At 31.3% G+C, this 25,117-nt stretch overlaps 1 protein-coding gene across 1 annotated transcript in view; it reads left to right on the top strand.

Annotated features, from left to right (window-relative positions):
• Positions 1-496: 496 nt before the first annotated feature.
• LOC148276077 (adenylyl cyclase 78C-like) overlaps positions 497-25,117 on the top strand; it is a gene marked incomplete at its 3' end in the record, with an annotated part of 88,333 nt that continues 63,712 nt past the window's right edge. The window contains exon 1 of the mRNA XM_088234787.1: positions 497-598. Coding sequence (XP_088090913.1) covers positions 502-598 — 97 coding nt within the window. The remainder of the gene's footprint in view (positions 599-25,117) is intronic.

The raw sequence follows: 25,117 nt of genomic DNA, 5'->3' as shown, positions 1-25,117 counted from the left end.
GTCCGCCGATTCTGCTATTGTTTTCTGCTGACTGTTTTCTACTAGATATATTATTTTACCTTTAATCAAGTGACATTGATCAAAGGAATCGAATATTTTCTATCAGTCTTTAATGGTCCATGAATCGAATCAAAATTAACATTTGGCATAAATGCAATAAAATCTGTATTCGTTATTGAGGCCGATTTTCCATTTCACAGAATTTCTTATTTATTTATTTTTTTGTCACATTTCATGTTTATATCTTTTGCATAATTTATAAAAACTTAATTGGTCTTTTTATGTTAAAAAAATATTGTTTTTAATACTTATTATGTATGACTGTATGTTTTCTGAATAAAATAAAAAAAAAAAAAAAAAAATAATAATAATAAAAAATAAAAAAAAATAAAAAAAAAGTATTAAAAAATTTAAGTAATAATAATAAAATAAAAGTAAATAAAAAAAATAATACAATATAAAAATCTTTTACCGTTAGTGTTATTTTGCAGATTTGAAGATATGAGTAGCTCTGGTCAGCCGTGGAAGGCAGCTCTTCGAGATCCTCCAACTGGAGGAGCATCTGAAGATTTTCTGGATGTCAACTATAGAAAACTAGGTGAGTTGAGGGGTCAGATATTAGAAACATCGAACATTTTGAACTTTGTTTGAAACCGTTAAAATTTTTATAAAACATCGTTTCGAATCTTGACGTCACAATTATCAATGCCAAACATGTCGCATTTTTGTAGGGACATTTGAAAAAATATATATTTTTAAAATTAATATACGAAAACATTTCTCCGCAATATCCATATTGATTTCGAATATACAATTCATTTTCCTAAATCCATTTCACATAATATTTTTTTTTTTCTGTATTTAATAGTACAATACGCCCAAGGGGCACCTACAAAAATAATAAAGTTAAGTGCAAACAAAGTAAATAGGTAACAATATTAAAAATAGATATCAGTTTTTTTTTGTAACAACAGGTTTTTTGTAAACAGAAAAAGCATGCTGCAATGCAAAATCAAATGTAAAAAATGGGAAAAATATAAATATATATATAAGAAAAATGATAAAATTAAAAAGCCAATTGGAAATAACTTTAAACAAAAAATAAGAAAAAAAAATGTATGAACAAATTAATATTAAAAATAAATGTTAATTTACAGTAAGTATATATGATAATATATTATACTAGCTGACCCGACAGACGTTGTCCTGCCCGAACGTTGGCTTGCCTTGGGCAAATACTTTTTTTTGATAAGTAGGTACCTAGGTACTTGCCTGTGATTAAATTCCAAAACCAAAATAAGTTGATATTCAAATATTACATTTAATTAGGTACTTGTTTATGGTTGAATTCCAAAGCAAAAAATAAATGTTTTTTTCAAATATGGCATTCTTTTTGCAAACTCCGGTCGTCTCACCAACAAAGTGGTGTACTTATGTAGGAATACGATTTTTACAAATGTATTGAAATTAATATTATTAAAAATCCAATAAAAAGAAATAAATGGGTAGAAATTATAAGGAATTTAAGGAAAAAATCTGATTGAGATCCACAAAAAACAAATGATGTTTGTAAACATTAAAAAACAAACTTTTTTTATACACAAAATAAACAACATCTTTCCATTTTTTTGCAAATGCATTCTCCTCAAATGCAACCCTGATAGATCGTTGAATAAAAAAAATATGCTCCTGACTTCTTTTTTACATATTCGATTAAAGATTTTAATATCTACAAACACGCACAGCGCAAAGATCTACATTTCTCTGAAAACCGCACGTAAATCGGTTAAGCCGTTTAGGAGGAGTACGGTGACATCACACGTACAGAGGAATTATATATATAAAGATAACACCTGGTACATGGTACACATATTTAAAATATTTGAAAAATAAATTACAAAAGGAGAAGATAATAATATATTGTGAAAACACCCTTTTAAACCAATATTTCATATCCATGTCAGGAATCGTAGCCGAGACCTCTTGCTTCGTAGGCAAACGCGCTGACCGTTACACCACAAGACCGTCAATAAAAAAATCATAGCAATGATAATACGATACATAAAAATAAATTTTGTTTTTGCTTAGTTGGATAGTCTATTCACAAATAAAAAAAGAAAAAACACCCTACTTCTTCAGTATGCAATATTTCTTAAACGCAAAGCTTCAAACTTTCCTTCTAAAACGCCACCCTATTTTTCCAAATATATTATGTACGCAATACGCATATATTTTAGTACTTACGCAACAAAGGCATAACGAATATACAATACAAAACAAGCCGCAGTTCTTTGTATGGATCACATAAAAAAGTTACTGCATTTTTTCTCAAATAATGAAATACATTTTAGAGTTGGAAGTTATAGGCAGCGCAACTCTAAATATTATATTTAACTAGCGGATTTAACAGATGTTGTCCTGCCAGAACGTTGGCTTGCCTGCTATTACCTTGGAAAAAGACTTTTCATTGATAAGTTGGTACCTAGGTACTTGTTTATGATTGAATTCCAAAACTTAAAATAATTCATTTTCAAATATAGAATCATTTTTGCAAATGTCAAACTCGGCTCTTCTCACCAACGGGGGTGCATGTTATTTACGAATGCGATTTTCAAAAATGTATTGAATGTCACTTAATATTATTTAGTATTACCGAAAATCCAGAAAAAGAAAGAAATTGTAAGGAATGTAAGGAAAGAACCTGATTGGGATTCATAAAAACTAATGTTATTATTATTTATTATTTATTTATAAATTTATTTGAAAAAATAATATACATACTTAATAACAAGGAATCTATATAAAATCAATTAATGTAAAATGAAAACGGAGTATTCTCTGTTTATGATAGTCTCCATCTAACATGGCCAGCCTGTTCTAAGATGGAGATTTTCTATATTTAAAGTAGTCTTATACTAATAAAACAATAACATAAAAAAGAAAAACTAAAACTACTTAATTATAAATGCCTAGCTTATCAAATGTAAGAAATTAAAAATCATTTTTATACAAATATAGAGTATATATATGTGGCAAGAATACACGTTACCTTAACATAAATAATAAAGTATAATATATAATAAAACAAATATAAAGCAATGAAATACATAAAAATATAAATAATATGTGTACCAATTATATAAAGTACTACGTTTTTTTATTTACATATATTTTTCAAAAAAATCTCTCGCTACACTATTTATATGTGCAGTTATTTTTATTTTAAAATTTGTTTTACATTTTGAGTATTTTATATTTGGAAATAAATCATTAAATATAAACCTTTTTAAACACAAGAAAACAACATCCTTACCTTTTCCTTGTAGACGCATTATCGTCGAATGCAACCCTGATAGGTCGATGGAAAAAGATTTATGTTTCTAACTTTTTTTAACTAATTGATTGAAAATTTTATATCTACGAACACGCACAGCGCAAAGATCTACAGTTCGCTGAACACCGCACGTAAATCGATTAAGCCGTTTAGGAGAAGTTCAGTGACATTACACGTGCAGAAGAATTATATATATATAAAGATAAATAATAACGCATAAGGAAAAACAGAGTGGCATAATACGGGTTTTGGATGGCGATTTTTATTTTAAAAAACTAACTATCGTAGCGATAAAATAATTGCACCATGCATAGAGACCACTGTATAAGATTGTTTCGGTAATAAATTTATAGTATCAATGCTGTCTTCATTATTACCCTTATTTTTTTATTTTCTTTTATTCAGGATATTATATGTATACACGGTTTTTCAAGGCCAGACCGCGAAACTTCAGAGGATCATTCCTCATGGTAAGCTTTAAAAAATACTCTCAAAAAAATCAAAAAAGTAATTTAAAAAAAAAAAAATTAAGATCTCAAAATGGAAACAATCTTTAATTTTTCGGACAAGCATCCTTTCCGACACCCTCTGACATTTAAAAAAAAAAACGTACATGATTAACGAAGCGATACGCACCAAACGCGGACAAGGGAAGCGGCTGGGTAGGAGGAAGGTAGGGGTTTGTGGAGGGACTGCTTGTCCGAGAAATTCCACACAGTAGCCAGGCTCTCTAGGCTTGAAGGGCGTGAATTATTTACGGAGACCCGAATAATATTTTTTAATGTATTTTTTTCCATTTATTCAAAATTATTTATTAACAACTCTTACGGATTATTATATTTATTTTACAAAAATAATACATTTTATTTTATATTCCTGGAGCAAAAATATTTCGGCATGGTTTGTCAAAAGTGTCTTACGAACACAACATTTTACATATTAGTGACAGAAGCGCCACCTTTCCTATGGATCTGAGCATAAATGAGAGCTATGTATGGTGCAAATATAGAGCTTCTGTTAGAAAATTGGGAATCAAGGTATGGTGCAAATATAGAGCTTCTGTTAGAAAATTGGGAATCAAGTTGTGGTAGAGTGGGGATTGAACCTCGCCCCTCTGATCCGTGAGTCCGTGACGCTAGCCACGGGACCACAACCTATTATTATTATCGTAGTATATTATATCGCACCTTTAGGACGATAAAGACTCAACTCAAAAAATCTACTTTTTGGGAGACTGCAAAAGAAGAATGTAAACTGTGACACTTTAGTATTTTTCGAAGGAAGCACGAAAGTTTGAATTAAAATTATACCAAAGGCTATGAATCTATGGAAGAAAAGCATTTTTTGTTATTATTATAAGTTCAAATAAGCTAAAAAATGTGGCTTGATTGTGGGATTTTAGTTTTAGTAAAAATATAACAAGTGAATATTTTTTTTTTTAATTGGAAAAATGTATAATTATGCTATTAAATACAAGACATTTATTTAATGAGTCATAATTAAATTGAATAAAAAACAAACAAACGCATGCATACATTAATTTTGTTAAGTTTAATCAAATTTTTCTACTGAATATCGCTAAACTGAAATTTTATCAACTACCTTTGGTTTAAAATCTTCTCCTTATATTGCTTTTTCAAATTTTAAATATTACTTCCTATACCTGTTATTCTTTTTTTTCTCTGCTGCATTGACATGTTTTTATACTTTTAAACTACTTTTAATTACTTGTATTGTATATGTATATAAAATCAATATATTGCTGCTTTTACTATGTGTCATTAATTTTGAAGATGTTTTTAAATTGACTTAAATTTATTTTCTTGTTTAAAGATTCTTTAACGGTTCGTCTCATCGTTTCTTTGAAATCCTTAAAATATGTATGTGTATATTTTTGTTTTTCCTTTTTCAAAAATGTTATTATTATTTTATTTTATTGTTACATCTGAGCATGTTTTTCATTCTTTATTTTAATTCTTAACTTTCAATTACTTTCAAATATCTGCCTTCTAATAACGTACAAAATTATAAATCAAACCGCTCATACACGCGTTTGTGTAATAATCATGTAAAAAGTGAATTGAACAGGAATGTTGCGTCTCATGAAATGAAATAATACGGACCAAAATGGACACCAAGTCGTTGGAACAATAGGCATAACCCCCCAGTCTACACACGTGCGTTTCCAGAAATTCTCCCGCAGCCAGTGGGCCACATGGTGACGGTATCTACCTACTGTCTATAAAAGATTCTCTTCGGACATCTGTCTCCCTTTGTTAACCATGAAGTTGATACAGTGCTTTATTTATTTAGTTTTTTATTGCTTACTTCTTGGCACGAACACTTACTACTTTGCTCTATTTTTTGTAAATTTATTAATATCATTCTAACTTTGTTGAAATTCCACTCGTCCATGCGCTTTGTAGCTGCACGATGATTGGTTATCTAGCTTTCATATATCAACTTTAAAATACCTAAATTTTGTAAATGGGGTCTAGAATTCCAATCGTCTATGCGCTTAGTAGCTGCAAGACGTGTTGTAATCTTACTCCTTTTTACTATTCATATTATTTTTATTTTTTTTAGTATCATTAATACACTTAATTTATTTGTCAATTTTTAGAATGTGTAAATGGGGGCTAAATTTCTAACTGTCTATGAGCTCTGTAGCTGCAAGACGTTCTGTAATCTAGCTCCTATCTGTTATAATTTTTGATTGATCTTAATTGAAAACGAGAAACTAGAATCCCAACCGTCCATGCGCTCCGTAGCTGCAAGACGTACTGGGATATTTATTAATTGTACAGCGCCCTTGAGGTGATTTTCACAAAAATGGCGCTATATAAATTATCCAACTATATATATACTTTTACTTTAATTTTTAAACAACTTCTATTTATGTTTTTTTTCCTTCTCTTTTTTGTACTTTAATTAATAACCCCACATATTATAATATGGAAACTTCACTGGTCCACTAGAGTTAAGTCTAACTGTGTAAAATATAAAACTTTGTAACTGTACTGTATGTTTCCTAAATAAAAGAAAAAAAATGCCCTTTGATAAATAAGATAATGACATAATTCTTATTAGGTCAGATCAGGTCAACAAACACATGTTTTTATTTATTCACGAAATGACATAAAGTTAAATAAGTCACTAAGATTATCGGTAAGTTGGAACGAAACAATCACAAAGCTAAAGCGATCGTTTTAATATTATAAAAAAAAGGTAAATTGCCATTTGTATCGGAATAAAATCGACTCAACCGGCCTTCGGTCACTATATGTTTGTCTGCGCTGCGTCCTTCACACAGCAATATAAACACAACACTAATAGCGTCGCTTCCGTACTGACACGGTACCTAAATTCTCTGAGTAACAAAGAGAGTGATGTAACAGTTTTGTCCTATTCCCAATAGAATGTTGCATTTTTTTAAATGAAGATATATGGATAATGTTCATTGACGTCGTTTTATGATCTCAACTCATTTTAAGTTTTTTTTAGTTAAGGTGTTTTCGTTCTAAAGGTGCAATGTGTAGTATGTGGTCACAACTCAATATATGACTGTAATTCCATGGAGTTGGGACTCGTGTTAGGAATATGAACAATTTTTTTTTATTTTTATGAAGACACATTCTTTGAAAACAATTTTTTTTAATGAAATACTGCAAATAAATCCTGTCTTTTGTTCTATCAGCATATGTTACTCTTGTTTGTTTTTTTTTCTTCATGTTTATGACGTACCATATTTATTTATTTATTTGACACTTTATATACATATACAATATATATATATACATATAAAAGCGGGCATATTGCCTTAAGGCAATTTCTTCCTACCTACCCAAAATATGATATAAACTTTTAACTAATTAAAAATGAATGGCCCACGCTCAGACGCTGAAGGCGTTTTTTCAAAATAATTTATTTTATTTGTTTATTTTGGAAAAAAAACAACAGTTTTTACATATATCGTATTCAGAAAATAATAATGTCAAAAGTAGGAATAATCGGCGTGCGTGCATGAGAAGATGTATGAATGTAGAGGAAGCGAGGTCTGTATGCCAAGATAGAGTGTTATGGCGTTCTATCCTCTCTGCCTACCCCTACGGGGAAACGGCGTGATGGTTTGTTGTTGTTGTAGAAAATAATAACATGTATAAACGAAAATTGTGAAAACAGTCAATATAAATTTTCCACAGTAAGCTATTGATTAAGTACATTATCGGTATCAAAATAAAAGCAGAAGAAATGTTGGGCACTTAGAAGTTGCAAATAAAATAAAAATAGATATATTTATACACAGTTATGAAAATAAAGTTAATAGAAACAAGATAAAATTAAATTTAAAGAATAAGAAAAAAAAAAGTTACATAAAAATCATGTAAAAGGTACAAAATATAATAATGTACATACATAATTACTGACATCGTATTATTTTATAGCTTAATTTTGAGACGTATTTTTTAAAGTAAATTTTTGTAATTAAAATTCTATGTAAATGTATGGTAAAATAAACAAAAAAAAAAAGGGTAAACAAAAAAATTATTTCTGAATAGGTGAATAAATAAATGTGAAACTTTAATCATATTTTGGTATGTAACTATTCAACAGACTAAGATAAGCCGTCCTCAGACTTTATCCCTTGTCAAAAACCCCCGGAAACTTGAACAAAGTATGTACTTGGAATCTCGACAAGGGTGGCATTACAACCCCGTACCAAAAATGCGCATTACAAGTTGTAAAAGTTGAATTAAAATTGATGGCGGAACTTTCACAATAGTCTCAAATCTACAATGTCGTCTTAAGTCGCAAACATTGAATAACAAAACCATAAACATGAACTGAATGAGAAACTTTAACTATTCAATTGTTAATATCAATTATCATCAAAATTTAAGATGGTGTGCGTCGAACGAGCGATTTGATGAATAGGAATTTTAATACGGTATTTTTCTTATTTAAATTTATTTCAACAGAGGGAAAACATTTTTGAGAAGGGGATATGGAAGTCTAGGCATTTACAGGGCTTATATTCTGACTATATTTGAACATCTATATTCCTTCGATTCTTCCATCTGTTGAGGTTTGTGAAGTTAAAAAGCCGAAACCTTTATTGTTGCGGGTTTTTTTACTATTTTTTTTATTTGAAAATTTATTTTTAAACCCTTACGGATTATAACATTCATTTTACATAAAATAATATATAGATTTTTCATTCATACTCTGTTGTTCAAAATAATATTTTTTACATCTTTTGAAAAGTTTGTCTGAGTCTTTTGTTTAGTTTTGTCTGGTAGTTTATTGTATAATTTCAGTCCCTGGTTCATTAGTCTTGATTGTCCTTGTCTTAGAAAGTTGTATATGGTATTTGTTTGATATTCTCGTATTATGTCCATGTTGACTACAATTTTTTACAAGTTTTAGTTCTTCATCTACAATTACATTAGTGGCTAATTTATGGATAAATTTTACTGGTTCTAGTTGAAAGAGCTCAGTTATATTTAGATGCTTAGTTTGTTTAAAAAGTTCTCTAGTTGCACTTAAATAGGGAAGGTCATATACTAACTTTAATATTTTATTTTGTTGTTTTTGTAGTCTGTTTATGTCATTTTGATATCCTGCTCCCCATAGTAGTTGCGTATAACATATTTTAGTTTTTACATAGGCTTCATACATTAGATTTTTTCCGTTTTTGGAACAAAGTTTTTGATTTTTAAAAAAAGACTCGATAATGTCGCCACTTTGCTAATTAAATTGTTGCTACGAATTGTCCATGTTAATTGTCTGTCTATTGTTAGTTCTAAGTATTTAACATGTTTAATTTCAGTAAGTCATTCATTATTTATGTAAGCATCTACTTTATGACGTTTTTTCTAGATCAAAATGGATAATATTGCTTTTTTTGTTCATTAAGTGTAAGTAAGTTTGTGTTTGTCCATTTAGTCGAGATAGTTAGGTCTTTGTTTATGTCATTGTTTGTTTAAACGTCTGTTTGATTTTTATAGAATAGTCCAATGTCGTCGGCATACATAATAATTTTTCCCTTGAAATTGTTCAGTGACAAATTATTAATGTATAAAATAGTTAGATTTATATATGATGGAATTGTTTCACCTACATACCAGGCAACGCCTGAAATTATTTATCAATTTATTACGTACTTCTTTTTAGATCAGGTGGATTTATTTTTGCAGACAAGGACTGGATTTAAGACCCTGGGGAGGTCAGGGAGACAGAGATTAAAAACATTTTAGAGAAGGGAATGTATAGAAGCTGTAGCGGCGTTAGGGTAGGGCGCCAGATATAAAGAGGCGCCGCAGGCGCCCCATTTTATCCTCTCGCTCATCGAGCGAGTCCATTTTACTCGTAAATTTCGTAAATCTAGTGACAAACTCGTAAGAGTGGCCCACGATGAGCCTATAACTCCTCCAAAAAACAAATTTGAAGTTGAATTTTTCTAGTCTTTTGGACACTACCTTTATTTCACTCAATGGAAGATTTGAAAAGTTAAATGAGTACTCGAAATCTTGGTCTTTTTTGTTCAACATAAAAAAGATTCCGGAAAAACCAGACTTCTCAAACTCTGTAGAATTTTCCAATTAAAATTAACAGTAGATTTTAAATCCGATATAGATGTTTGTATGTTGTGTAATGAACTCGTAAGTCTGAAATCATTTTTGCCTGATCAAAATGTGTTTAATCCCGTCATTGTTTTGAATTTTATCAAAGATCGTAACTAAGAAGAACTGTATCCAAATGTATGGATAGCGTTGCTAGTTAGGAAAGGAGTTTTTCTAAGCTTAAACTGATAAAAAATTATCTACGATCGATAATATCTCAATCTAGATTGACAAACTTGGCATCTTTGTCAATCGAAAACGAAATTGCGGAAAACATAACCTTAAATATTTAAATAAAAGAGATCTTTGATTGAAAGGCTAGAAAAGTAAAATTGTATTAGTATTTTTTTTACTAAATGGTTATTTCATTATAAACCTTGCCTTTTTTCGTATGGGTTTAAAGGGGTGGAAGATAGGGGGCGCCGTTGGAATCCCGCCCAGGGCGTTGGTAGAGCTAAAACCGGCCATGTATAGAAGTCTAAGCATCCACATGGCCTGTCATTTTCTAAAATGTTCGTAAATTTATGGATTAGTTACGTAAACCTTGGCGAAGAAGTTTGTTTACTTTGAAACCGGTCGATAAAAAAAATAGTGGTTAAAAATACAGTTGTTTTATTTGTTTTATGAAAATATACATATTCGTACAAGAAAACAAAAAGAATTTAATTAAAATTAAACATATGTTTTTAATATATAAAATATATATAAATAATTAACATATTAAACAGCTCCCCAGGGAGTTGAATCCAGTCCTTGTCTACAAAAGTTTGGACAAACTCAAAATATTGTTGATAAATTACCTGGTCCATGAAGAAGTATAGAAATTGAAAAAATAATATTTTCAGGCGTTGCCTAGTATGTAGGTGAAATAATTCAATTAGTTGAATCTCACCTGCATAAATAAAGGATCCGGCTCTTTAACTTCACAAACATCAACAGATGAAAGAATTGAAGGAATATAGATGTTCAAATATAGGCAGAATGGCGAATGTTACGCAGTGTGTAAAGTGGCCACTTGAACCAGCCATTCACAGGTCATAAGCCCTGTAGATGCCTGGACTTCTATATTACCTTATCTTAAATGTTCTTCATCTCTGTTGTAATTTGTTAATATAAACAGCTCCCCAGGGAGTTGAATCCAGTCCTTGTCTACAAAAATTTGGACAAACTCAAAATATATATAAATAACTTTAAAAATTATATTTTCGGCGAAGATTCCTTCATCTGAGTCTTGACTGAATAATAGGATATCATCTTTGGAATCTTCAGACGATGGAATCATAAACTCAATACTATAATTATTTTTTATTCCTGATTACTTTTTTTTTTGCACCACTACAGGGCCAGGAGACCAATTACTGTGGTCAATTACAGAAAAGTCACATTTCAATTTTTATGTTCTCACCGGGAATTTAACCTGAAACCTTCCGTGCGTGATTCGAGCGTCTTAACCACTCGGCGTTTGTAAGCACCTTTTGGTGCACATAAAATTTTAATGACAAAAAGTTGTTTTTTTTCAATGCTGCATTTTCATGGAAAGACCCGACCAACGTTACCCATGTAATAAATACATTTCGAAAATCAAAATTATTTCTTCTGTCATTCCTTACTGCTACAGGAGCTCCCCAAACAACAACTTGCAAAATACTATAAATATTATAAATATACGTATGTTTTTTCGTTTTTATTCAATGGTCTCTATATTTGAGAGGGATGTTGGAAAATAATAATTCTCTTGAAATCAACATTTTATTCATGTTTAGCGTGTACTTTAAGCTCACTACTGATAAATTAATGATCCCCAGAGGCATTTTATATGAAGAAACGTTGATTGAATATTTTGTACTTTTTGACGGTACGCATATTTCTTTTTGCGTTCAATGGGGAAGTTCAGTGCTACGGAATATTGGATATAAAAAAGGTAAAAATTAGAGCATTTAATATTGTACTGCAAAGTTTCTCTAAAATTAATAAAAAATAATAATAAAAATGAGCTACTTTCGCTAAGATGATGATTTCACAATAAGAACGTTCAGCGGTTTATTTTATTTTTTATTTGTTAATAAACTATTGAACCAAACCAAAAATTGTTTTTTTATTTTTTTGTGTATCGTATTATCAGCGCTGTGATTTTTTAAAGTTTTATATTTCTGAAATGACTCCGCATGTGACGTCTCACGTTCTCTTCCGCTACTTCTGTCAGTTCGCCGATTGATCCGTTGTTATATCGTAAACCGGAAATCTTTCACAACTCTCTTATCGCTTTATCCTCCCCTTACGGGGGTGGTATTCGGATCCTCTGCCTCTGATCACCCAGGGAGTCCTTCTTTATTTAAAGCCGTTCTACCATTGTTAATGTTCGTGTTTTTAATTATGTTTGCTGTGTTACTTTAGTTTAAAGTTATTGTTTTTGTATATTAGCACAGATTACAGATGAGGAATACACGATGTCATTATTTAGTTTATTTTTTCATGTGTCTACAATAAAACACGCATAAAATATTAAAATATCATTATCATCGTTCCTTTTCCGCACCCAATGGTGCATAGGGCAATGCATTGGTACACCAATCGCAGTGTATCTTGATTATTTTTGTTACATGAAGGTAAGACGATCAGTCTTACGCTTCAGTCCAGGGACTATGAAATATTCTAGTGTGAAAACACCCTTTTGAATAAATATTTCATCATGTCGGAAATCGAACCCGAGACCTCTTGCATTGCAAGCTAACGCGCTGACCATTACACCGCGAGGCCGACATTACATTGTTTTGTACAATTGTATAATATGGACTTTTTTTTATTTTTTTTTTTATTAACATACACGGCATAATTGCCTTTTACAAATTTATAATATAAACATATAAGGTTTGATATTTTTTAAACTACATATTTGCACTCAAAACTTAGGAACAATAATCAAGCCTAAAAATTATATAACATAATATTTAAGAAAAAAAAAGTTTAAATAAAACAAAAGTTTGAAATAAAAAGTATACGAGAACTTTAAAAATTAATATAAAATATAAATCAAATTTTAAACATAATAAGGTTTATAATAAAAATATATATAAAAACAGAAAATCATATATGAAGTAACTACATTAAATATGATTACTACTCATCTTTGAAAAAGTTTATAAGGTTTGTTCTATAAGAACAATACCCCACATTAAATATATCCGATATGTGGGAACAACTATTGCCGAGTTCATGAACCCCATTGTGCCCCGGAGGAAGGGGCGGAATGGGAAATTTCCTCTTTTTTTTAGACACTATTTTTTTTATAGTAATTATATGTTTTGGACGTTAGTATTGGTTTTTTTTGTAGATAAATAAGTAAATAAACCTACAAATTGACAAATTATGATGGTATTCATTTTAAACTCTCACAAATTGCAATCAAAGCTTAGCTACCCCGTTCCGCCCCGGATTCCCCTACGTTTATTAGTGTAAATTGTTTGTGCAATTTTTGAATAGTAAAAAAACAGAGGCATTGGGGGATTCTGAAGGGTAGGGACGACGTGTTAGCCTCTGTCCATACATCCGCCTCCCCCCCCCTTAATCTGCATAGAGTTTGTATTCCTTAGGAATATTTATAATAACTTTTTTTTATGCGCAGCTGACAGAGAGTCCCTCAGGACTTTATAACAGCTGCGGGTGGATGTAAAAAAAACTTTCATCGTTGTTTTGTTGTTTTAATTCAAAGTAATCAGTGTTCAAAGTTTTTGTTAAATTTTTATAGGGGACTAAAAAACCTTTTTGTGTCCAATTTCCCGTATGTCTGAACTTTCTTATTCAGCTTATTTTACTGGAATAAACTTTTTTTTTTGGGTACACATATTTAAAAAAATATATTTTATCAATCGTAATTTCCAGAGTTTATCGTCCCAAGGCACCGCTCGCGGCAATCCTTTGCAAATCGTATCTACGTACAATAATGTATCGCTTAAGGAATCTAATATGACCAATAAATAATACATAAGTATAGACGTATTACACATATATTGCATATAGAAGAATGTATCGTATATAAAGAAGGTTATTGTAAATACCAAATGCGCCCCTAGCCCCTAGCTACTATAAAAGCAGTTAACCTTTTCCATAAGATACTTTTTCTACAAATTATAACAGTTACATTTTTTTATTTATTTTTTATTTTACTAACATAAACGGCAAATCCGCCTTTTACAAAAAATTATAATACTAACATATTTGGCATAATATATATATTTTTTAAAACATGAATTTCCTTTTACCAAAGATTTATAAAAAAAAAAATACAAGATTTATACAAAAAAATTAACCTAAAAATTCACTAGAAAGTTTAAACAATTCAAGAATAAATGTAAAAAACAATATTAAATAATAAAACATTCTAAAGTAATACAACAAGAAAATCATAAGTAATGTTTCATACAGCTAGGCAAAGTGAACAAAAAACTGTATATACTGTGAAATGCATAAATAAATAAATATAATTACCATTCATCATCTTTGAAAAAGTTCAAAACGTTTTTTCTATAGGAACAATACCCTACACTAAATATATCAGATACGTGGGAATAACTATTGCCGAGTTCACGAAGTCTGTTTAATACGGCATTACAAGTATACACTGTCCGTGAATTGTTGCTACAAAACGGTGGCACCTGTCTAGTCATTCTTCCAGGCACCCTGAAGTTGATGAGAGATAATAATTTGAATATATAAATAATTTAGTTTCCCTACTGATATTTTTTTGTCAAATGTTTTGTCGAAAATGTCGAAACTAAGGCTCAATCGTCCCAGTGGAGGGGGGCATTCTGGATCGCCAAGACGAAAATCGCCGAGCTCATAAAAACTCAACTAACTATAGCGGCTGCCACAGACAAAGTTAACAATGAATACAACTGAAATTTTTGGCATATTTCAGGGGTATGTTTACCAAATTATCATTTTTAAATTTGATATTCGGACTCTTTAAACCCGCGAAATTTAAAAAATTCCCATTATTTTCTGAACACACTCGTATACGGCAAAATTGCTTTTTAGAAAACTTATGATATGAACATATTTGAAATTTCATTTAAATTATTTATTGACAATTCTTGATGGAATTCCATTGTAATGATGTAATAACTTATATTTACATATAAGTTATTGATTTAAAAAATACATGGTACACTTCCACTTATTTATTTTGACCAATTGGCGCTTTTAGCCTCTAATGGGCATCTTCAGACTGGTCATATTTGATATATTAAAATAAAATCACTTTATCACTTATATTTTTATAATTTCACAACCAACAAGTTTCGGCAATACTATGCCTTCTTCGGTGTTAATTACAAGCTAACATAACATATATAAAATTTTCACAGTGAGGGTAGAGTGGGCGTGGCTACGGAAGTAGAGAGAAGAGGGGGTTTGTGTGTGGATTAAGGGAGAGGGAATGAAAAACAAAGTGATTTTATTTGAATATATTAAATAATAATGTTCCACAAAGTAAGTACTTCTTCAACAGGAGAGGTGGCTTTGATAAAACTGTTTCTAGATCTCAGACGCAAGGCCGTTGGTTGGTGGTGGTGTAGGGGATGTCTAGGATCGTAGGTTTGTTTGAACCTCTCTGCTTCTGCTTCTGCGGCTGTCCTTCTTCGAATGTGTGGTAAAGCGATTCCGATCATTCGGTGTTGGCTTGAGGCATTCTGCTACTATTCGTGCCATTTCATTAACTGCTATGTCCACCTGTTTGGAGGGAGCAGATTTTTGCCACACCGGACACGCATACTCCGCAGCTCATATGCATAAGCCTTGCACCGAAGATCCAAGTACTGATGGCGTTGCACCCCACGTGGTCCCCGTGAGTTGACGTATTATATTGTTTCCTGCACATACCTTTTGCTTAGTTTGCAATCAGTGCTCCTAATACGTTAGAGTTCTATCACGTGTGACTCCAAGGTATTTCGGTGTTTTGCAATGCTCTATCCTCTCTCTCATCCATTCTAAGTTCAGCTCTCTGGCAGCCTCCCTATTCCTTAGGTGAAATGCAGAAACTTGTGTTTTTCTTGGATTTGGTTTCAGGTTATTTGCCATATAGTAGTCTCTTAGTATCTGCAGGGATTAAGACAGATTTTCCTCAGCCATCTGGAATGTGTCCACCTGGGCAGCCACGGCTGTGTCATTGGCATAAATGAACTGTTTGGTTTTAAAGCCAGTTGTGGGTTGGTCGTTTGTATAAATTGTAGAAAAAAGGCGCAAGAACACTTCCCTGAGGTAGTCCATTTTTTTAGTTCTTTGAGGACCCATTAAATTTTAAGATGGAGACCTTGGGAGAATAAGCGAGGCGTCGAAAGACCTCAAAAATGATGGTCCGACGACATAGCTGCTGTAGGGGGTAAACATTGGCTGCAAGTAGCTACTGACCGAGAAAAATGGAAGAATATGAAAGAGGCCTATATCCAGCAGTGGAAAACAGAAGACTGAATAAGAAGATTCTTTCCTTTATCTTGTAAATAGTCATTATTATGTATTAAAATGTAATTGCCTATCTTGGGACGGGGTATGTACCCTTGTTAGCTAGCCGGGCAAAGTGTACAAAAAAATGTATGCATTATGATTAACAAATTACAACAGGGATGGAGAATACCTTGATAAGGAAATATGGAAGTACAGGCATTTACAGGCATGTCATTGACTGGTTTAAGTGGCCACTTTACACACTGCGTAACATTCACCATTTTGCCTATGTTTGAACATCCATATTTCTCCAATTCTTACATTTGTTGATTTTATTTTTTATTTTTTATTTTTCTTTCTGTTGACGCCCGCGGGGCTTTTACATTATACATACTATATAATAAGAAAAAGTTACACATTAAACATAAATAACATTTTTTCAAATATATTTTTTTTTTTGAATATTTTTAAAATTTAAAAATAAAGTTACATAGTTAACATAATACACTATTAAGACATAAAACATACATTATATTATGTTTATAATATAAGGCATAGTAGGATTCAAAAAAAACTTTTTTTATTTTTTTATTTTTTTTTTTACACCGGTAAACTAAACTTTAAAGTGAAGTTATCCAAAATGTTAAAAACTGAAAAGAGATAAACTAAAAATATAAAACATAACACGGGCTAACTTTTAAGCATACATAAATACGATCGAAGATTTATTGACTAGACTCCGTCGCGTCGGTCGCCTGTAGTACTTTGGTCTTGAATATGCTCAATGAGTAACGAAATATATCAACATCGCCATATTCATTACCAAGGCGATGGAGTCTAGCTATAGGTGAATTTACATAGTAGTTGTGTAATTTTAGTGAAGTTAAAGAGCTGAAACCTTTATCGTTGTGAAGAGATTCATCTGACTGAATTATTTCACATACTAGGCAACGCCTGAAAACAATTTTCCAATTCGTTAACTTCTTCTTGGACCAGTTGGTTTCATTACAATATTTGAGTTTGTCCAATCTTAATGGCTCCCGTGGGGGTGAAATCCAGTCTTTTGTCTACGAACATTTGGACAAACTCAAATATTGTATGTATTATGATAATATGTATGATTGAATAAATAAAAAACGCCTCGTTCTCGAAGGGTTGAAAACTAACTTAGATATACAGTTGGGCTCCATAATGTTCTGTAAACACACTGTGTGCAAATGTTGTGCCTTTTTAAAGTGTTTACTAAAGGGTTGATAGGACTTTGAGTCCCAGGGGGAAATCAGATGGAAATACCGAGAGATCTAAAGAATGAATGTCTAAACAAACTGTCTATTCGCGAAGTAAATACTTCTATTGATTGCCTTCCGTATTTTCACGTTTCAACAGACGTCAACGAAGATGAATAAAAACTATTAGCATTTGTATTTTCAAAATCAATATGGATATTTTGGAGAAATGTTTTCATATACTTAATAAAATTCAAAAGGTAAATTCATGAAAAATACGTCGCGAGATAAATGCGACATGTTTGGCCTTGATAGTTGTGACGTCAAGATTCGTGAGAATGTTCGAAACAAATTTGAATGGAAGGGAACAAATAAACATGAATCCCGACGTATTAGGGGCGTGGTCAATGGAATCACCGCTTTTACGGAAATCCGAAATTACAAATTCAAATTTTTTTTTTGTGCTACTAATAATTAGCAAAAAAAATGTTTTTACTAGACAGTAATTCATATATCAAGGTTCGTAGGTTTTCACGGCCTTCAGAATACAGATAGTGTTTTTCTGGGTTATTATGTCGTGTTTGTGGGCTTTGTATTGCCGACGTTTCGGAGCACATTGCAGTGTCCATCTTCAGGGCTGAATGTATGAGTGTAGTTTTTAGTGTGTTTAATTGTGAGGAATTTGTACCGTGTCGCAGTCGGGCAATGTATGTGGTTAAGTGTGTGGAGTTTGTACCGTGGGCTTTGGAAGCACCGGGTACCATGAGGTTCGTAGTCGACTACGTAGTCGAAAACTAACACTACACTCATACATTCAGCCCTGAAGATGGACACTGCAATGTGCTCCGAAACGTCGGCAATACAAAGCCCACAAACACGACATAATAACCCAGAAAAACACTATCTGTAGTAATTCATATACTTTAAAAATGTAAAAAAAACTTTTCGTAGGTCAATTATCAAATAATTAGTAAAAATTTAGTGTAAATACCGCTTTTCCGCTATTTTGATAAAATGTATTTGATGTTCAAAAGTTTATAATGGAAAATATTGGTCCAGAGAAAAAAAAAAATATGATGATTTATTTGTAAATTTTATTTTCACGGACTTTTGTATATTTTTTTTCTATAAAACTTTCAGAGACGTAATTATACACAAAAAACTGATTTTAAGCACCATTTTTTCGAAATGCTGGCATGAGCGGTGGTCGTTCAAGGCCACAAACTTAAGGTTTTACTAAGAACCCTATATCCACTGATCCCGATAACACTTTGTATCCCGGAGCCGTGTAAACACGTGATGATATAACCACGCGTTGTGTCCCGGTCCCGTGTTTTTACGTGATTTACCAGCTGTTCAAAAAAGTACATTTTATTGACATCTAGTGACTTTTTTTAGTACTTTTTCGCTGCTGGTTAGCAACGTGAAAACACGGGACCGGGACACAACGCGTGGTTATTATAATCACGTGTTTACACGGCTCCGGGATACAAATCACAAAAAAGGAGTGAGACCCTGTATATGTGCGAACATTGCAATGTGGCTCTCCATAAAGGCCAATGTTGGCAAAACTAACATACAAAAATGACTGATTGAATTGTTTCAAATAAATTTGAGAAATTAAAATTGATTTAATTTAGTGTTTTCATAATTATGACACGTTTAAGAAACCCTTCACAATGCATAAAATTTCACAAAAATGGGCCGGGCACAGAGTAAATTCTATGTGTATTCGGCCGGTGCTCAAAGTGTTAAGTTTCAAAACATAATAACCTTTTTTATAAAAAAAAGTAAAAAAGTACATACCGAATGACCTTGAACGTCCCATACTTCTAGTAAATCTCGACAACCACCCGATGGATCTAAACCTGGTTTTCGCAGTCATGTAAAGTGTCCTAAAACAAAGCTACTCGTAATTGTAATATCTTTGAAAAAAAAAATTTAGTACGAAAAAATTCGTTTCTTACCGAAAAATGCCGTATTTTACCAAAATCTGGAAAAATTCCCATAAGATACCGCGGTAACTTTACCGCCTTGCATTTCTAGTGAGTACCGGGAACAGAGTGAACGGTGCACTTAAATCAACCTTGGCAAATAAATGCTTGTCGAAAGAGGCAAAATTAGCAGTTCACAACGGAGTCCTAATCCCGACCACGATGTATAGGAGCCAAGAACGGACTTGGAAAAACAGGGATGAAAGTAGGCTGAATGCAGTCGAAATGCGATCTCACAGGTGAATGTGTGGTAAAACTATATACGATAGATGCACAAATGTTGAGATCCGTACTTTATGTAAGGCTGAGACAAGCATTATCGACAGAATCATTACATAGCCTCTTCTACAAAATTAAAGATTATCTACCAATAAAGGAAAACATTATGATGTACGAAGTCAAAGGTAAATTGAGTTACATGATCGCCTTCTGGGGAACTGGCAACAAGACAGACATAACAAGAATACAAAGACAACAAAATAACATTCCTAAACTAACATACAACCTACCTGACCTCTACGACTGAACTGTACAAAAAAACACACCAGTTTGACATAAACTACTTGACTGAAATTGAGACCTTAAAAATTGTGCACAAAATAACACTGGGAAACATACAAGACGACGACATAATATTAGTAAAAAATGCTGACATACACAAATATAACACCAAACAACAACACTATCATATTGAAAAAGCAAAGACAAACACAGGACAGTCAAAAATACTACATAATGGACTTAAACACTACAACGACTCACCTTACTACTTGAAAACTTTTAATGGAGACAAATTTAAAATCAATCTGAAAAAGCACACGATGACTGAACTAACTAGACTAGACGAGATATAAAATGACTAGACAATATTAAATTTCTAATGTAACCCTAACGGGTTTTTTAAAATTGTAAATAAATAAAAAAAAAATCAAGAATGGAGCTCTGCGCTGGTTTGGACATGTAGAGCGAATGAACAGCGAAAGAACGGCTAAGAATATTTACTATGCGAAGGTTGATGGATGCAGAAATAGAGGAAGACTGAGAAAGATACAAAAACACTGTAAAATGAAACATTTGTCATTGTGTAATAAGTTTATGTTAATTTAAATATGTTTATTTTATTATGATATCAAAATTTTGAATTTGTCAACTATATTATGAAAACCCTTCTCCTCCATTTCTCCACTCCTTCTAACGAGCTCTTTTTTTTTCTCATGTCTTATATAATACATTATTTTTCTCTTCATTGTGTAACACGTTCTCTCATTATATTTGTGAAAAACTTTAACTGGATGTATGTACTATTTTTTATATTTTGTGTTCTTATATAACAACTGTTGTTTTTCCTCAATAAATAAAAATAAAAAATAAAATAAAATAAAAGACATGGCATGACCAAATCCAACAAATACTTGAAGATAGGCATGTCAAAAGTCGGAATAAACGGCGCGCGTGCATGAGAAGATGTATGAATGTAGAGGAAGCGAGGTCTATATTTAATTATTTATTTATTTATGCTTTATTAAGTTAGTACATAACATCTTAAGAACTAATATAAACTTTTAATAATATTTTTTAAAAATTATCTAAATTTCTCAATAACATATTTTTTAAAATTAATTTTAAATATTTCCTTTTTTTTTTTATTTCATTTATTTCTTCAGGTAACTCATTGTACAGCTTCAATCCCTTGTACAATGAGTTTTGAGATTCTGTTTTTTTCCTCATTGGTATTTTTTTTTTGTACCCCTTGTTTCATATGTATGACATTTTTGGCTAAATTTTATTATTGTTTTTATTTTATTCATCCCCTTAATTATTGTATAAAAATTTTAAACCCCTTGTATAAAAATTTCCACATTATAATTTTTTTTTTTGCTTTACTGTATGCAAAGATAGAGTGATGTGGCGTTCTATCCTCTCTGCCTACCCTACGGAGAAACGGCGTGATGGTTTGTTGTTGTTGTTTTAAAATTGTATTTATCTTCGTTATTTCCGTATGAAGAATACAGTTGTGTGTGAAATAGAACCAAAACCTTGGACGAGTGTTTTTGACTTGATGGCAGCTTTGAGTCAAAAACCCTGAATAAAGAAATCAAGCGGAGCTATTTGCACAACGTCCGTTCCACTATGAGTTTTAAAACATTGTTTTTGCAATATGGCATGGAGCCTTGTAATAAATAATTCAAAGAAATATCGGGGATAAATTCTGATACGCGAAATAAAAATATTTCTGGAGGAAACCTAAGAAACGTATTTATATGGTTTCTGCTTTTGTAATAATAATTCATGCCCCCAGGCAAACGTCAGAATTTCAAATTCAAATGAGAAATATCGAAATCTGTTCTGAAATCAAATCAACCAATAAGAATATCGGAATACCAAATTGCGCGAGGGCTCAAACGCCATCTATTGGAAATTCTTTGAATTTTTAAACGATTGATTTCAAGACTTAGTAATGCACACCGATTTAAGATACGGATACAGTTCGTGTGAATACAATGAGGAACTTCAGCCCTACGGGAAATTGGATACAAAAAATGTTTTCTTACGTGGGGTAAAAATTAGAGTATTAAATTGTATTGCAAAGTTTCTTGAAATGTACAGAAAAAATAATAAAAAAATATTTTGATAAAAACGCACTACTTTAAATGACGTCACCGGTTCATGTGAATCGACCTATGATCTGAGAGCTATGGAAGATTTCCGGTCTGCTTGTCGCTTCTGGACCAATGGGAAGAACTGAATGAGAATAAGCGGAAATGAACCTCTGACGTTACATGCGGAGTTATTTCAGAAATACAAAACTTTGAAAAATCGTAGCGCCGATAATACGATACATAAAAATTAAAAACAAAAAATTTGACTCAGTTAAACAGTCTATTAACAAATTTAAATTTTTAAAAAAACCACTGAACTTCCTCATTATTATTTCAATCTGAGGCCTTGCAGCCTGTTTCCCGTATCTGTCGCGCACACGAATAATCAAACAAAAGGTCATTTTTTTCCTCCTTCTAAGTGTTCAGTTATTACATTTAGTCGCAAAGTAAAATTTTAACGAACTAACTATGTGCTTAAGGGTCAAAACCTCCAACGCGCATTATGTGTAAAGGATCTAGGTGTCTTCCATGATAGTAAATTACTTTTTGACGCCCATGTTGACAGCATCATAAAAAAGTCATCGCGTGCGCTTGGCTTTGTTATGCGCAGCTCTACGTCGTTCACTATGGCAAAGACACTTAAAATCCTTTACTGTACATTAGTGCGAAGCAACTTAGAATATGCATCACAAATATGGAATCCTATGTACAATGTGCAGATATCACGCATAAAAATATTTTAAAAAAATCGTAAAGTTCATGTGTTTCCGGTTGAAACTTAAGTTTAATTTTTTTTTTTAAATTTAACGAAGAGATGTTGTTAATTTGTTGTATAGGAATATGCAGCTTAAAATAATGAATCTTGAAAATTTTCGTTGGACTCTTTCATTATTTATGTGAATTTCGTAAAAAGGGGACCATATAGTAGAGTTGTACCCTAATTGGCTTCTAACCAAGGATATTATGTATATTACAAGAGTTTTATTATTTTTACTAATTCAAAATCCTTTGTGTCTCTAAGAATGAAACCTAAAGTTTTCATACTTTTAGAAGTAATGTAGTTATTATATTTTTTATTGACTCGGCGTTAACATTGTGGAATAACATATTGAATTGTATAAATAAAACACTTTGTTTTAAGTCCACTGAGTTTATATATTTAACACGATATGTTTCGGACACGCAGTACTGTCCATCTACAGGTGTATTTAAATTTTTTTTACAGTTTTTAAATACACCTGTAGATGGACAGTACTGCGTGTCCGAAACATATCGTGTTAAATATATAAACTCAGTGGACTTAAAACAAAGTGTTTTATTTATACAATTTAATGTAGTTATTGTGGCTTTTGAATTCAAGTTTTTCATCAAATATAACACCAAGATCTCAAATCTCTGTGACTTTTTCAGTTAAATGTTGTTAATTGAATACGGATATAAAATTGGAGATTTATTTTTACATAAAAATAATAATTTACAGTTGTCAACATTTAAAAACAAATTATTAGAGATATATAAGTTATTTATTTTATTTATGTATTTTGTTTATTCATATTTTTTGTCTTTTTTACAGCATACAGCAATTTGCAAGTAATTATTTATAAAACAAATGAATTAAGTTGTAAAAGTAAACATATATATTTTTTATTTTTGCTGTTGGTTCATCTAAACTGCCTAACTAGGGATAGCTTCCCCGTTCTAAGGCAGTAAATTATGTATTTTACAATAATATTAAAATGAAATTACAGTTTTATCATAATGTGTGCTTTTTCAGTCTTAAAAGTAAACAATAAATATCCTGAGAAAACATAAACTCTTATAAACTATAAAGTCTTACAAACTATAATTAATAATAAAAATAATGTGACCTCGGGGTTACCCGTGCCGAGGACACTTAACAATATACTTTTTTTTAAAACATTTTTACATTTGAAAATAAACAATGAAGACTAACTTAATAAACAGAAATAATTAACAACATGTTCAGACAGTTTTAAACACTTCATATTTATTTCATTTAAATTATTTATTGACAATTCTTGATGGAAATTAATTGGTCAAAATAAATAAGTGGAAGTGTACCAAGTATTTTTTAAATTAATAACTTATATGTAAATATAAGTTATTACATCACTACATATTTTTGTTTATAATTAATTTATGGACATCTATATTATTTATATTACAAAACACATAATGAAAGAACAAAAACCTAACATAAGCTGTGCACTTGTGGAGCAGTTGGTTTAGGCGAATAAGACGATTTATTTTACTTCTACCTAGCTCCACTATCCTTTTTTTATAGCCTTTTTGAACATTTTATAGTTACTAATTGTTTTAGTAGATATTGGAATCTATTTAAATTTAATTAAAGTGTGTAGCAGTCATTTTCATCTGTTATTTCCTGTATGTAGATCTTAATGTCGTCTGCAAAAAGTAAAAATTCGATATCAATATAACATTCAACAATATCATTTATAAAAATATAATCCTTAAAGGGCGTTTTACAAATACACGGCGCCGACTGTTGTCACCTCTTATGAAAGCTTATTCTTAAAGATTTGAAAGAGTGGTAAATAAGCTCCTAACATCACTGCGACCTGTGTAAATCTATTGTGAATAGGTTTGTCATATTTTGGAATGATCGCATTCAAAATTTAGCTAAGGGAATTTGTTAGTATGCAGTAGAGAAACTGAGTGGAGGACAGGTGCCCCCATATCCATAGATAAACCCTACTTCCCAGCCAGGGTCCTTAAAGTATTGGGCATAAGGTAGAGAGCAATCGCTAGCAGATCCTTTGGAAATAAAAATGTCATTATATTTTGTAATTATCAAAACGTTTGACATTACGAAAACACGTTTTTCGTATTCGCGTCGTTTTCATAAAGAGCGTTGATTGAT

This window comes from Micrasema longulum, unplaced genomic scaffold, assembly GCF_059751315.1.
Source record: "Micrasema longulum isolate JH-2025_06_02 unplaced genomic scaffold, ASM5975131v1 h1tg001288l, whole genome shotgun sequence".
Lineage (NCBI taxonomy): Eukaryota > Metazoa > Arthropoda > Insecta > Trichoptera > Brachycentridae > Micrasema > Micrasema longulum.
Note: the sequence above shows the minus strand (reverse complement) of the source record. Positions and strands in the feature narration are given on the sequence as shown.